Source organism: Sus scrofa, chromosome 8, assembly GCF_054392235.1.
Source record: "Sus scrofa isolate SSC_HxYL_T2T_F1_AM1 chromosome 8, Sscrofa_HxYL_maternal_Yorkshire_Landrace_v2.0, whole genome shotgun sequence".
In the NCBI taxonomy this organism is placed as follows: Eukaryota; Metazoa; Chordata; class Mammalia; order Artiodactyla; family Suidae; genus Sus; species Sus scrofa.
Genome location: NC_139390.1, coordinates 168,229 through 183,741, shown reverse-complemented (window position 1 = coordinate 183,741; position 15,513 = coordinate 168,229). Strand labels below are relative to the sequence as shown.

Here is a 15,513-nt window from a genome sequence, read left to right as displayed (position 1 = left end):
TTGCCTGCTGGCTTCTCCAGTTCTGGCAGATACTGGCTTGGAGGGTCCCCTGTGAGGGTGCCAGCCCAGAGGGTTTCTCAGACCTTCCCGACCACGATCCACGCCAAGGAATACATTTCACGTCCTGACACTCATGTTTGTGTGAATGCGTGGCTCTCACATGCGTTCACAGAAGCACAAAACACAGCAGACCTCCAGACACATGACACCTTCCTGCCAAACCCCGCCAGCTTTTGGAAAGCTCATCCGACCCACAAGGACAGGGGGCTGGGAGAACCACTGCCACACAGCTTGACACCTGGGTCCCCTGAGTGACGGTGCCAGGCCCCAGCGGCTGGCCCAGGGCCCCCGGAGCAGAGTGGAGGGTCTGGGGAGGGCTCCTCTGGGAGGGAGGGTGTGACCGGGCGGGATGGGACATCCTCCAGGTGTCCGGCCACACTCAGGCCCCTGATGTGGCCACCCTGGAAGAGAGGGCTCACACCTACACCCCGGACTACAGGCTACGGACCCTCCCTCACTTCCTCACTGGCTCCAAGGTCTCCACTAGGCCCCCGAGACAAAAGCCCTCGGCTGCAAAAACGGGGCCTGCAGACCCTGTGAGCTCAGGCGTCACCCACCTCCGGAGTCCTGAACCACTGCCGGGATGGGTCTCTGTGTGCTCCGCCAGGCCCGGCCACCCTGCCCCTTGTAACCGCCCTTCCCTGGGGCAACCTCATGGTCTGGGGACGGGACAGGTGCGGCAGGCAAATTGCAGCGTGAACGTCTGGACAGGTAAAACCAGATGCCCACCGGGGCTGGTGCAGGCCCAGGACAAGGACGGAGGGGCAAGGTCACCAGGAGAGAGGCGCCCTGACGGCCAGGGCCCACTGCCAGCAGCCCAGGAGCAGCCCTGCACCCCGAGAGCCCACGGGGGACGCGCCTGACCTCCCCGCCAGGGCGGGCGTCCTCCTGGGGAGGGCCAGGTCAGGGCGAGGCTCAGGGGACACAGGCCAGGGGCTCTAGCCTGTGGTTTTGATGCCTTGACCAGGAGCAGCCTCCCTCCCGTGCACAGGACACACCTCGACTCCTCAGCTCCGGGGGTGGAAACGCATACACCGCCCCGCCCCCTTCAGACCTGTCACGCGGTCCCCACGGTCCATGGTCTGCAGGCCACAGGCCAGTGCCTCGTGCCTCCTGCCTCCACGGCCTGACCCCAGCTGGGTCCTGCTGACTCCGTGGTGGCTCCCTTGCCAACAGCAGGGAGACTCAAGGGACCCGGTGTCTACGAGACCCCAGCAAGCGGCCACTCGCCCGCCCAGCCAGCTCAGTGCATCCGGAGGTTTCCCAAACATCCGATCCAAGCAAATGCTGCGGGACGCGGGGACAGCCCGGGGCTCTGCCCTGGCCGTGGGAGGACGCGCGGCCCACAGGCGCTTACCCGATGTACTGCAGAGGGTGGCTCTGGTGGATGACAATCCTGCAGGTGGGACACGTGTTGTTCTCCTCCAGGTACTTCACCAGGCAGCTCCGGCAGACTGCGGGGGGACGGGGGCAGGGCCCAGAGGGGGCGGAGGTCAGAGGGGGTGGCGCATGGGTCAGAGGGGACCAAGGTCAGAGGGACGGGGCATGTGGGTCAGAGGAGACGGTGCACCTCCTGCTCCAGGCTCACGCCGAGGCCACAGCAGACATTTGGGTGACAGGTCTGCCTTTCAGGTTCACCAACAGTGGAGAAGTTTCAGCTGCCTCCTTGACAAGAGCTGAGGCTCAGAAATGAGAGGACAGAGACCCGGGGGAGCAAAGGGCCCAGCAGACGCCCTTCAGTGTCTTTTCTAGATGCTCCCACCACGGGAGCAGAGTTAAGCTCTGCAAGTTAGCCTAAAAGAGCACCAGATTTTCTTCGTATAAAAATATTAGATACAATTCGGTGACTCAAACATAAAATATTGCCAGCCAGTATCTACAAATGCAGTTAACTTTAAAATAAAAATGCTATCAAAACTGGCAAGTATTTTGTTTTCCGAAGTGAAAAATAGAAGCTCAAAACTCACTAGTGTTAAAGGATTGGTTTTCCTTCAACAGTCCCATCTAAGGAAGTGCCCCTCAGCGTCCCAGGCCTCCACACACACCCCGACCGAGCCTCGTGGGCAAGGACGGACTCCCCTCGTCAGGGAGGCAGGGCTTCGAGGAGGGCAACGCCCCCGTCCAACACAGGCCACGGGCCACGAGCCCCGAGGAGCAGATGACCTGACTCCTCTGACAACCAAGTTTAAGGAATTCATTTGGAAACTGTAAAAATAAGCATTTCTTCCCATTAGACAATTGGTCAGCACCCCCTCTTCCCTCCTGGTCTAAGGCTATGTTCTAGAATATTCTGCACGCACATGTGTGCAGACACTCCGTCACCGTGGTGGCATCGATGAGATACCCACTGCACAGGCGGCAGGTGATGTGGGCGTTTATGTCCCAGAGTTTAATCTTTCTGGTCAACATCTTTGGCTTCTGCAAGAGAAAAACACACATTAACTAACATCCTAGATGCTCCAACGTGAGAGTTTCACAAGGGCTCAGGTTCAATGTAAATCAAGCCACAGTCTGTCCATCTGGGAGCAGCTCTGCGCAGAGGCAGGCACTCCACCCTGGCTAGGTCCATGCCCTGTGGCCCCGCCTGCACCCGTAAGACAGGCAACAACCCATCAGCTCCCCTGCTCCCTCTGAATGGACCTTCCTGCCACCAGGGCCACCACGGGGCACGAGACAGCTCTGCACATGTGCTGACTGCTGCTTCTCCACAGGCACCTGTGGCACCGCACCCTACTCCCACCCTCTCTTCCTGCTCGGAACCCAGCAGGGTCAGCCAGTGAGGCGGGTGTGAGGCAAGAGGGGGTCTGTGGAGCTGCAGGGGGAAAGGTGAGGGGCAGGAGGGTCACGCAGAGCCACGGGGGTGGGGGGTGGTCTCCGCTGGAGCTCTGGCTCCTCTGTCAAGCCAACCAAGGGGCGCAAGGGAGGTCCATCGTCCACTCCAGGAAGCACAGGACAAAACATAGCATCGTCAGGTGCAAACACCTGTGCACCTCACTGGGTGGGGTGCCCTCCAGCCAGCTCTGCTGCCAGAGCACAGGCCCACGTGTGGGACCCTGTCATCACTGACCTGGTACAGTGCTGTGCCTGCAGGGTATGCTGTGTCCTACCCCAAACCTACGTCACCTCACGTGGCAAAAGGCCCTTGAGATGGGAGGTGGCCCTCCTGTCATCACAGTCCTAGGCGGGAGCAGGAGGCAGGGAGGACGGACGGGAGAAGCTGCCTGGGGGCTGTGCACAGGGAGGGCCTCCTCCAGCCTCCAGGAGGGGTGGCCCTGCCACACCTGGGCTTCAGCCTAAGACCCACTGTGGACTCTGGCCTGCAGCCCTGGCTGTGGACATCTGTCTGGCTTTAGCCCCCAGAGGCCTGGTGGAGAAGCATCCCAACGGGACACCCAGACAGGGTCCGAGGAGCTCTCAAGACAGGCATCTCAGACAGAACTCTGCACACGGACAGAAACACGACCTGGGAGACGGAGGCAGGCCCAGGAGCCAGGGCATCTCGGAGGCGGCCTCTCGAGCAGCCTCAGAGCATGCGGCTCAAGTGCTTTTGAGCAAAGGCACAAGGAAGGGAACACTGGGCAGACACGCCAGCGCAGGACCTGGAGGGACAGGCCAGCTGTAGACTCAACTGTCATCTACGCTGAAACCCACCAGAATCCAGCTGAGGAGGAAACAGCGCCCCTCGGAGGATTCCTGCCAAAGGCTCGTGCCCGACGCGCAGGACACACCAGAGGAGCCCCCAGTGGGGAGGTCACTCTGCATCACCCCCAGGGTCGTCAGACAGGGCAAGCCGAGGGCCAGGCTGTGTAGGTGCAGTGCCCGGTGAGGGCTGGCCCGGAGCACCAGCTCAGTGCACACGGGGCCTCCGCACTTGGCCCCCATGGCGGCCACACAGTGCTCAGGCACCCAGTGGGTGCTGACACCCCAGTCACCATCACGACGGCCCAGTCCCGACCCAGGCCTCCGCACTCAGCATCCCTGAACAGCACCCCGCGCTCGACACCGGACACCAGCCAGGGGCCCACCGGGGCGAGGGACAGGCAGTGGCTCCCCGAGACTCAGTCTTGCGCCCTCCACAGGCTGCAGAGCCCAGGCCAGCAGCGTGGACGCCTCCCAGGACCCGGCAGAGCACCAGGAGCCTCAGGCCGGAGAGGAAAGCCAGCCCCACCACCACGTCCGGACCTTGGATGCCTCGCGACCTCGGACGCGCCCCCACCTCCTCAAGATGCCGTCTGTCCCCTCCGCTGCCTCCGCATCGGATGCTCCGGGTTACGGGAGGGATTCGGGTCCTCGTCCGCTGCTCCCCCCGCACTCTGGCTCGTCACGTCTGCACCTTCCTCCTGTCTCTCGCTGTCTTTCCATTTTCTAGCACAAAACGGGGTCTGCCATTCAATTTCACGTCACTCATGCTGACGCACACAGCCCTGTAATCACGCTCTTGCTAGGGTTTTTAGTGAGTCCCACGCAGTGAACCGCAGAGCAGTCGATCGGAAATACTAACCAAGAGAAAACTTGAATGCGTGTGTGTATATATATATACACGTATATAAAACAACTGTGCCCTATCTGCTCTTGAGCCATAGAGGTTAAATTTTAAAGGAGTTACAGGAGTTCCCATCGCGGCTCAGTGGAAACGAATCATGACTAGTATCCATGAGGATGTGGGTTTGATCCCTGGCCTTGCTCAGTGGGTTAAGGATCCGGCACTGCTGTGAGCTGTGGTGTAGGTTGCAAACGCAGCTTGGATCCCTTGTTGCTGTGGCTGTGGTGTAGGCCGGCGGCTACAGCTCCAATTAGACCCCTTGTCTAGGAATCTCCACGTGCTACAGGTGCGGCCCTAAAAAGACAAAAAAAAAATTAAAAATAAATAAATCTTTTTTACGGGCACTGACTTTTTCTTTTTTCTTTCTTTCTTTCTTTTTTTTTTTTTTTTTTTTTTTGTCTTTTTAGGGTTGCACCCATGACGCATGGAAGTTCCTGGGCTAGGGGTCAAATCGGAGCTGTTGCTGCCGGCCTACACCACAGCCATGGCAACGCCAGATCCGGGCTGCATCTGTGACCTACACCACAGTTTGCGGCAACGCTGGGTCCTTAACCCACTGAGCAAGGCCAGGGATCAAACCTGCATCCTCATGGATGACAGTCAGGTTCGTTAACAGCTGAGCCATGACGGGAACTCTGGCACTGACTTTTTCTATGGCTGCGACATGCTCACAAAGTGTCACTGAAGGTAAATTTAATCAATGCACACACACTGAAAAGAAAAAGCTCAAAGTTCAAACCGCATTTACCTGCACACGCAGCCGGGACCCTGCTACATTCTGAAGCTGCAGAGACACACGGGACGGTGGCGTTACCCACACGTGCTGCCCCCACGGAGCAGCCCCACCGGACCAGCGGCTTTGGCTGCTCAGCGAAACGGATCTGCTCCTTTACCTGCTTAAAACAACCAAGAGAAAAGGAGGTCTGAGCGATGGCAAAGCACTAGCACGAGCCATGGAGACACAGCCCGGTCTTGATGGCAGCTTGGTGGCACTGAGGACCAGGGGCTGGTGGGAGGCAGGGAGGCAACGGGCTTCAGGGGTGACCTGGTGAGAGGCTGGGCCTCAGGGAGAGCTGGGGAGCAGAAAACTGCGTTACTTCATTCCTATGAGGCCTGTGAAGGTGTCCCCTGGGCCACTCACTCGGTGAACCCGTGAAAGAGGGTGCCCACAGGCTCCCAGCTGTGTCCTGAGCCACGACAGAGGACAGACACACAACATGCAGGGTTTGTGTGGGGACAGGGAGGGCCCATGCAGGCTTGAGTAGGGCCTCCGCCAGGTGAGCGCGCGTGAGCACAGGCGGGGGTTGCGAGAGGCAGCAGGGAACCGGGGGCACAAGAACCCTGGGAAACGTGGCCTCCGTCCAGGGCGACGCTCTCAGAGCTCCTGGGGGAGCAGTGGCTGCGCTGCGGACCCTGAGCCCCGGGGCTCAGGCTGGGCCCCCCAGAGCCTCAAGGGACTGCGCTCCTGGTCCACCTGGCCCCCCTCCTCATGGAAGCCCGCGGGGCGGGGCCGGGGCCCAGGGAGGCTCCCTTCCAAGCAGGAGTGGGAAGCACCGGACCCGGCGCGCCACCAAGGTTCAACAACAGTGGTTAAACTCGCTCGCCCTGGGGACGACGTGCTGATAAGTGTTCACATAAAAGTTCATATGATCCTCGTTCCCGTCGTGGCGCAGTGGTTAACCAATCCGACTGGGAACCATGAAGGTGCGAATTCAATCCCTGGCCTTGCTCAGTGGGTTAAGGATCCGGCGTTGCCTTGAGCTGTGGTGTAGGTTGCAGATGCGGCTTGGATCCTGCGTTGCTGTGGCTCTGGCGTAGGCCAGTGGCTATGGCTCTGATTTGACCCCTAGCCTGGGAACTTCCATATGCCGCAGGAGCGGCCCAAAGAAATAGCAAAAAGACAGAAAAAAAAAAAAATCTAACTTACGACAAAACCTACAAGGAGAGAGACTGTAAGGTCTTGCCAGAGACACGCCAAAGTCATTTGACGAGATTCATCATCCACGGTTTTCCAAAAAACTCTCCACGAATTCAGAAGGCAGTGTCCAACCTGATCGAAGTTCTGCATTTAAGAGATACCCACACAGACCCACTCAAAGGTTCAGACCTGACGTTCCAAGCATTCTTCCCACGCCGCGCATGGAAAGCAGCCGTAGTGCCTCCCAGAGGTGGTGCTGGCGGCAGTCCTGTGACTGGACAGACTGTCCAAGAGACACCAAGTGCACCACGAGACTGGGGAGCTTCGCTTTAAGTAAACGATGCCCCCTGAAAAGCGTATTTACAAAACAAACAAACAAACAAAAAAACAAACAGAACAAAACCCAACCTACAACAAACATCACTCCTACCTTAAGCCAGGCGTCTCCCTGCCCTTTACCCCCAAATAACCAATTCAGGTGGAGGGAGACCAGAAGTGAAGGCAAGATCTAAGCCTCAGAGGCCACAGGGCACCGCCGGGGGGTCTCCGGTGTGGACGTCCAGCTGCCGCAGGCCCAGGGAGGGCACAGATGCAGCTGGGAGAGCCCCCAGGCTGTCCCCCGCTCCCTGTCCCCAGGGGACACACCCCAATCCCCCGAGTCTGATGTGTCATGATCTCCTCAGTGGCAGAAATCTAAGGGAAACTGAAACTGAAGCACAAGCCTAGTGTGAAGAGCCCGCGTCATCAGCCTCAGGAGCGGGGACGATCATGCCCAGGCCACCTGTGGTGGGCCCTGTCCCCAGCACAGGTCCCGTGCCTCAGGCAGACCCTGGGCTGTCCTGACACTGTCCACCAAGGTCCAAAGCTGACTGAAGACGTTAAACACAGACAGGCTGCGCGTGGCTGCCAATGGCCTGGGGTAATTTTTTACAGCACGGAGTTATGGAGAGTTACAAACAAAATCTTAGTGTCATCATCAATGAAAGAATGGTTTCTGATATAAAACATAAAACCAAACAATATGGAACATTTTAGACAATCCGCTCCCCCTTCTTGAACCAAAGGCGTGGGGGCTCCACTCTGGCCCCACAGTCCTCCAGCCAGCACCGTCCATCTGGGCAGCCGGGTGCGGCGGCCAGTGTGGCCGAAGCCCCTGCACTAAGGCCGGTGTGGCTGGAGGACTGAGTCCTGCCCCACCCCGGGCCTATAACCAGGCTTGAGCTGGGAGAGGTCGACGAGGTTGGCCCCCAACCGGTGCTTGGGAACCCGGCTGGTGACAGTGCCTGTCACCAATCTGAAACTTCCCACGAATGCAAAGCATGGTCTATGCTGAGACCATGTCTGCAGCGCAAGCGTGGCAGGTGCCTCTGTGAGCAGCCCCACGGGCCCCAGGTCTCTGGGCAACAGCCCCCAACCCTGCCCAGGCGTCTGTCCCGACTCCATGGGGAGATGACTGTGGACCCTGTGCCAGGTCCCCCAGCCTCACCCCACATGCCTTTTCCTTCACTGAACTGATCAGTGGCCGCGAGACATGTGCCCTTTGGCCTCTCGATGTCCCAGGCCTGCTGGACCTCTGGGGGATCTGCCCTGACAAGCCCACTGTGGCCACAGATGGTGACCAAGGCCTGGCCTCCCACTCCTGATGCACCCCTGCAGCACCTGTTTTCCAAGGGGACCCTGTCCCTCCTCCAGGGGGTCAGCAGCCTCCACACCCCCTTCTCTGGTCTCCAGGCCGATCCAGACCCCACTCTGGACACTGTCCTCCGGATCCTCAAGGGCAAGCCCTTCTTGCTTCAGAACCTTCCACACCTTCCTCCCATCTTCCATCCCCTGCCCCATGAGATCCTGGTGACAACAGCACTACCAGCACCTCCAGTCTCCAAGGCCGGTGCCCGCCCTGCTGGCCTGGCTGAGCCCCTGCGCCTGCAGCGAGCTGGAGAGAGCTCAGCCATGCCCGGGGGCCATTCTCCCAGGCGCCTCCCTGTCCTCACCCCAACCGCACCCTCCGCAGGTCGGCTGTGCCCATGGCCGTTCCCAGGACCAGGACACGGATCCACCGGAACGGCCCCCGCCCGCATCCCGACTTTCTCCTCAACATTTAAGCTCACCAGACTCTTCCCTCCAGAGTAAGCCACACAAAGGGGCCAGACTCCTACGAGCTTTGCCCGCGCTCCAGCTCTGCCCATCCGCGGCAGGGCCTGTCCCCATCAGCTCTCGTCCATGGCAGCTCCGCTCCCCGTGCCCACCTCACAGCTGTGTACCTGGTGGCCTGGTGCTCCGTCTTTACAGTAGCCACCAGCGACCCTGTGACTCCCGAAGAGGCTACCCAAACCCAGTCGCTATCCTGTCCCCACGCTGCCACCATCTTCGGTGTCAGCCCAGCCTGTCCCCTGCAGGGTCAAGGCCGTGTCCTCGTCACGGACGTCACCCCCAGCAGGGCGCCCACTCTGGAGCCGGAACCCAAGCACTTCAGAGTAAACACTGTTGGCTCAGCCAGAGACACTTCTGCCCCTGGAGAACCTCTTCCTACTCATTTCCGCTCAGACATCGCCCGACTGCTGACCCCTGCTCCCCGCCAACGGCCTCTTCTCAGGACCGGCTGGTGAGATCTTGGACTCTCAGGTCCCCACTCACCTCCCCCCCTCCCCCGGGGGAGCTGGCCAGGCTGCTCTGTGCCCCGACACCCACTGCGGCGTGGACACTCCATCTGGTCCCCGAGACCTCTCCTCCACAGCCCATCTGCCCCAAGGCTGGGCCTAGGGCCCCCGGCCCCTCTATGTTCCCCGGGACAGCGAGCCTACGGCCTCCTTCGCCCCCCTGCTTGCCCCCCAGGCACTCTGGTCTCAGCCCCACCAGCTCTGCTGCTGACCACTGCCTGCCCCAGCCCCTGCTCCTCCTCCGGGCACCGGCGGCTCCGGGGCCTGACACTGACAAGGTGAATGAGGCAATACCACTCAGGCTGATTCTGCGCTGACCCGCCCTCCCTGCCGGAGTTTGGCCTCAGCGTTTATTTCTTAAACCCAGGCGTTCTGATCAGCAGTGTCTCTGGAACATGGAACATCCCCAGCCAGCACAGAGGGTTTAAGGACCCCGAGTTGCCACAGACGTGGCTCAGATCTGATTCCCTGGTCTAGGAGGTTCACGTGCTGCTGGGTGGCCAAAAAAGAAAAAAAAAAAAATCTGATGTCTGCAAACACGAGGGTGTGACTTAGTGACCTGAGGCTCAGTCGCAGAGGTGTCTCCAGGCACCTGTCCGGCAACAAATGCCCAGCCACACCCACAATTGGCCCCAGCTCCTCCCACCAGGCCTGCCTCCATGTGCACCCCCACACTCTCCAGCTCAACACCCCCAAGCCAAGCTCAGACGTCTCCTCCTGTGCTCCGCTGGGATGACCAGGCATTTCCATGTGGGTGTCAGCATCCAGCGTTTAACCAGGACGCTTCCCTTGCTACCAGGAATGGATGCGTCACGTGTGCCCCCACCTACCGCATGCCCCCTCCACGCCAACTCACCCAAAACAGCGGCTCCAGGAGAGCACGCATCCTGGTGGCGGAGGAGGCCCCGAGCCACCGTCCTCCACTGGGCATGCCGTGGCGGACCCTCCACTGGTTCTAGAACATTCCAAGTGCAGTCCTGCCTTGGGTCCTCAATCAGTGTGGAGGAACCTTCTTGCTCAGATGGCCCGAGCCCCTCCCTCTCCCGCCTCAAGCCTCTTCTCAAATGTCACCTCCTCGGCCAGCCTTTGGAGATCGCCCACACCTGAGAGCCCCCACCCCTGAACTGAGGCGTTCACTCTGTCATCACCCACCTCCCCACGTGATTGGCAGCCCTATCAACTCAGCAGAAGGACTACATGATAAAATTGAGAAAACCTTCCCAGAGGGTAGAAAGAAATACATTCCCAAAGGAAATACAGAAGATGCGCCATCCGACTAACAGAAAAAGAAAAGAGAGGAGCTTTGAAACACACGTCCCCATTTGACTTCCCAAGCTGGGGGGCGAGAATGCAGGTGTCTCACGCAGTCCTTTCCATAGGCAGTTTTAGGGGGTATGTCACGACCGTGTATTCCCCAGGAAGGATCCGACCGCAAGGGCCCAACCCACATCCAACCACATTCCGGACCACAGGACGTCAGGAGCACGAGGCAGGGTCCTAGGGCTCCAGGGAGAGGGGTGCCACACAGAGCTCCACCAGGCAACGTTGTCGTTCTTCCCAGGTTCTGCCGGAAGACAACTTTAATGCGGAATTCTGCATCCAGCCAAGCTACTGCCCAAGTAGGGCCTTTCAGGAGTCTCAGGAACAGCGCTCAGGGCACATGGGCTATGTACCCACATGTTACCACGTGTGCCGGACCCAGCGAGCTCAGCAGAAGTGATGAGCGCCTCACGCCCAGGAGGACGGTGGACAGGCTGCTGACCACGACCAGGGGAGGCCGGGCAGAGGGACGTGTGAACTTTGATCTGGAAGGGGAGGCATCCTGCAGTCGGGGCGAGGGACCCCACAAGGGCAGCATGACCACTGTGGGGCCGGCCAGCGGCCTGGAGAGCGAGGCATCCAGACGGGGCAGGGGCTGAGGACAGAGGGCAAGGAGGGCACGGGCCTCAGACCCCATCCTTGAGAACGTGCACCCTGACAGCCACGTCAGGCAGAGGTGTCAGAACTGTTTCCATGACCGCGTCCACGCCCCACTAGCACTCAAGCTTTGGAGAAGTGTGAAACACACAGCCAAAGGGGCTGTCGGACCCCAAGATTCCACTGCAGACCCACGGCCCCTCCATGAAAGGGCTGACTCAGGTGGAACCAAGCATGCAGAGGGCGAAGCTGAGCCATCGGGGTCACCCTAAGCTTGAAACCTAACCAAGGAGCCCAGCTGGGATTTCCATGGGGTCTCAGAACTGCCCCCACTTCCCATTTTTGGCCTAAAACAGCTCCATCTGCTGTCATGCCCATCCTGGGGCTGGGAGAGTGGCCTTCCCAGGTTCACAGGTGCCCGGGGCTGTACCTGGATGGTCACATGCAACAGATGATCCAGGGACAGGACTCGGGGGAAACGGGCCAGGGGGGCTGACAGGAGACTACGGCAGGCAGAATGCCGAGATGGCCCCGAGATTCCAGGGGCTGGTGTGCCACGCCTCCCTCTGTGCTATCCTAGGTGCTGCTGCCAAGGGGCTTCTGAAGATGCAGTTAAGGCCTCAAAGCAGCTGATCTTAAATCAGGGTGAGTACCCAGTGGCCTGACCAACTGCATGGGCTTTCAAAGCAGAGCTTTCTCCAGCTGGTGGCAGAAGAGTAGGTCAGAGGGATGAGTCTTGCTGGCCTGGCAGAAAGCCACACGCTGCCAACTGCCCATGGCCCCAGGCGAGGCCTGCGGGGCCCCTAACAGCTGAGGGCAGTCCCCAGCCCAGACAAAAGCTGTTGTGTGGACCACAGATTGATTTCAGCCTCTGAGGACCTGAGCAGAGGAGTCAGCCACACCCTGCTGGACTTCAGACCCATGGAACTGTGACTGATAAGTGAGTGTCCTTTTAAGCCACCAAGTTTGTGACAATTTGCTTCTCAGCAGTAGGAAACGATACAGTGGTGTTTAGCAAATCACTGGCGAAGGACAGGGCTGGCCTCCCAGGTACGCGAAGTACACAGTGACCACTGACTTAAACCTGAGCATCTGTTCTCCCAATTCTAGAGAAAGAAGCAGGTTAATACACAAGCAGCAGAATCCCCTTTGTCTGGACCCAACCGTGCCTCCCAAATTCATGTGCTAAAACCCTAACCCCCATGCCCATATATGTGGTCTTTGGGAGGTTGGGATTCATGGTGGCGGGGGGTGCATGATGGGAACAGTGCCCCGACAGGAAGAGGCCAGCATGCTCCCTCTCTGCCCGTGAGCACACAGCAAGAAGGGCATCTGCAGGCCAGGGAGTGGGTGCTCGCCACAGACCAGGCCCACCAGAACCTGGAGCTGGGACCCCAGCCCCCAGGACGGTGAGAAAGAAAGGCCTGCTGCTTAAACTGCCCTGCCTGTGACAGTGCATTTCAAAAGCTGCGCTAAGACACCTCTCCCGACAGTGGAGACACCAGGCTGCATCTAGTCAAAGGCTGGGGACAGCCCTCTGCTTCTGGCAGGTCCACCTTCAGGAGCAAAGCGCAGTTACCCTGTGCAGAGGAATCGCTGTTGGACAGCAGAAGTCGTATTTCCCTAACAATTTCAAAAACTTTCTACACACTTTCTAAACCTTTTATAAAGGCTGCTAAGCAGCAAAGCCACAGTGCCACTGTGAACTGTGGTGACATGGCCCCAGAACACCCCCAATCTCAGAAACGGCTCAGAAACGGTGCTGGGATGCCAGGCCTCTCCTGACACTCTCTGCTCCCAAGGGGCCTGGGGCCAGAGCACAGGAGGTGACCAGCAGCACAGATCGCGTGAGGCCACCTCTCAGACCCACAGCCGGACCCAGCCCCTCCCTCACCTCCTTTAGTCTAAAGAGCAAAGAGGAGACGACAGACAAAGCTGGATGGAACAGAGTGAAGAACGAGAAAACCAGGTGCGATGGGTGGCAAGGAAAAGCTGACGCTACGGGGGGAAGAGGGGAGCCACCAAAGGGGGAACCCGCCTGCGTCTGGTTCAGAAAACCGCCCTGGAAGGTGTTCTTGAGATAACTGGGGTGATTTGAAAACGGAAGAAATGAGCTAGTCTGTGCAGAAAGTGTCCACTTCTCAGGTGTAGTAATGACACGGCAGCTGTGTGGGGACCATCCTACTACTAGGACCCGCAAGCTCTCAGTTACCTAAGGGACACAGCAGGCTGTCTGCAGCCACTTTCAGATGATTTGACAATAAACACTTATTTAGAAAAAGAGACTCAAATATGGCATCATGCAAACAATTGCTGGATCTAGGGGAAGGGTAAGCTCACTGTATAATTCTTTCAGTTTTTCTCCATTGTGGTTTTTTTTTTTTCTCGAATAAAAACTTTGGTTAAAAAAATAACAAATCACTTGAAATAACCGTTCTCTGCTTGTTCTCCGCCGTGACCGGGCCCTGTGTCTGCACTTCCTCGCCAGGCAAACACGGGTGACCAATCAAAGCCCTCAGGACACTCGCCTCCTTAGAGGGCTTTACGAGGGCTTTACGAAGGTCAGCTTTTAGTTATTCTCTGTTCAGTACCTATCACGGGCCAGGCCCTGCTGAGAGTCAGGAAACACAGATGCTGGCGAGACCCCCACAGCACCCACAAGTTAGCAGGGAGTTCCCAAGGAGGTCTGCGGATGGCTTTCCACTATTTGCTGATGTCTTGTTAAACGCCTGGGACGTGCTGCTAAGGTAGCAGAGTCTCGCAAATACTGATGCACTTTCCAAAAAAAAAAAAAAAAAATCCAGTTAACCGCCACTCTCTGAATCCACCTAAATATTAGAAAACAATCAAGCTAACAACTGGTTTTTTAAGGACTATATTTTCTCTCTCTTTTTTTCTTTTTGGCCGCCCCTGGGCATATGCAGTTCCCAGGACAGGGATCAGATCCAAGCTGAAGGTGCGACCTAGCGACCTTAGCTGCAGCCTCAGCAGTGCTGGATCCTTAACCCACCGTGCGGGCCGCCAATCCCATGGCACCACAATGCAACTCTAAGAACTACATTTGCAAGTACGTTTTAGTTCTTTTCAATGAAGGGTTCTGCTGAGTTCGACGGACAATTCTGAAGGAGTGTGTAGCAGTGCTCGGCCCCTAACGCTCTCCTCCTGTTAGGTGTTTCACTACTGTCCTGTGGGGCTTCGCATAACTCAGTGCTGCGGGGGGAAACACGCAGATTAGAAAGGGTCGTCTTGTTATTTTTAAAAGCCTCACTTGTTAAAGTTCAACGAAATACTACCAACTTGTAGAACCGAAGGAGAGTTCCATTTTCTGAAGCACAGTGAATTGTGCAGAATTTCTGCAACAGTAACAGCAAATATCAGAAGGGTAGGAAGAAACTGTCCCCAAACCCCAACTCATTCCAACAGCGAAAAAATTACATTTTCAACTTCAACTTCAATTCTGAACATTAGCCAAATAAAGCTCCAAATGAAATAACAAATCCTGCCATCTAGCAGATTAAAGAGTAACAGTATAGACTGAAACAAGGCTTGCTTTATAATGCGAATCAAACCACCCAAACAAATAATTCCAATCACTGGCAAAGGGCCCTGCAGGAGGGGACCCTCCCTCCGCGTGGCGACCAGTCCTCCAGGGAGGCCTCCCATGTGGGCCTTCAGAGCCCTGTGCTACAGCCTCAGCCCAGCCCAGAGGGAGGCAGGCACTGGTGGGTCTGGGTACTGGGAGGGGCACCGAGGGCTGGGCACCGAGGCCCCTGTACAGTTTCCCAGAGCATCACTTCCCCACATGGGTCAACTACTCAAAACATTTGGGGATCTCACATCTAAAAAAGGTCTTAAAAACACCAGTTTATACTTTCTGGAGCAAAATACCTGGCAGGAATAAAACAAAGCTCTGGAAACATCCAAAATCACTACACCTGAAGTTTCAAATAACTCCACATCACTGACACACATACCTACGGTTTAAGTTGTGTGGGCGGAGAGGGCTTATGGTTTGCTACTGTGTTCTAGGTTAATTCCTAAAACCCTTCCGACTTGAAACTTATCTCCCGTCATGTGTGCGCTTCAGAAACAGTGGTTCCAGTCACAGTGGTGACATCGGAAGCCATGTAACCAAAGAGGCCACCTCAGACTGGCCACTACACACAACCGTGCTAATCCACCCACAGGGTGCTTCTCCCTGCAGGAGCTAAAATCTGACCAGTGCCAGGCCTTATCCCAGTGTGCCTTCCTCCCTCTCAAGTGTGGGCTGGGCCTGGTGCCGAGATCCCAACAAACAGAATGTGGCAAAAGGGACGGGAGTCACGGCCCAGATCAGGTCACGAAGACCGTGGCCTCCCGCTTGCTCTCTTACTCTGCCGCTGGCTCCCTGAGCTGCCCTCATGGACGTCTCCGGCCAG

At 57.7% G+C, this 15,513-nt stretch overlaps 1 protein-coding gene across 20 annotated transcripts in view; it reads right to left on the bottom strand.

The window, feature by feature from the left end:
- PCGF3 (polycomb group ring finger 3) overlaps positions 1 to 15,513 on the bottom strand; it is a 41,816-nt gene that overhangs the window by 24,061 nt on the left and 2,242 nt on the right. For 5 of the 20 annotated variants that reach the window (XR_014811989.1, XR_014811996.1, XR_014811995.1 and 2 more), the window contains exons 2-5: positions 5,352 to 5,496; positions 4,277 to 4,425; positions 2,361 to 2,478; positions 1,418 to 1,514 (exon numbers count right to left, since the gene is read on the bottom strand). Coding sequence is in view for 5 of the 20 variants with exons in the window: in XM_021100823.2 (XP_020956482.1) it covers positions 1,418 to 1,514; positions 2,361 to 2,469 (206 nt within the window). In the remaining 15 variants the exon portion in view is untranslated. Of the gene's footprint in view, positions 1 to 1,417; positions 1,515 to 1,630; positions 2,479 to 4,276; positions 4,557 to 4,705; positions 4,898 to 5,351; positions 5,500 to 15,513 lie in introns of those variants that run through there. The other 15 variants (XR_014811991.1, XR_014811997.1, XR_014811999.1 and 12 more) reach the window with 7 other exon arrangements.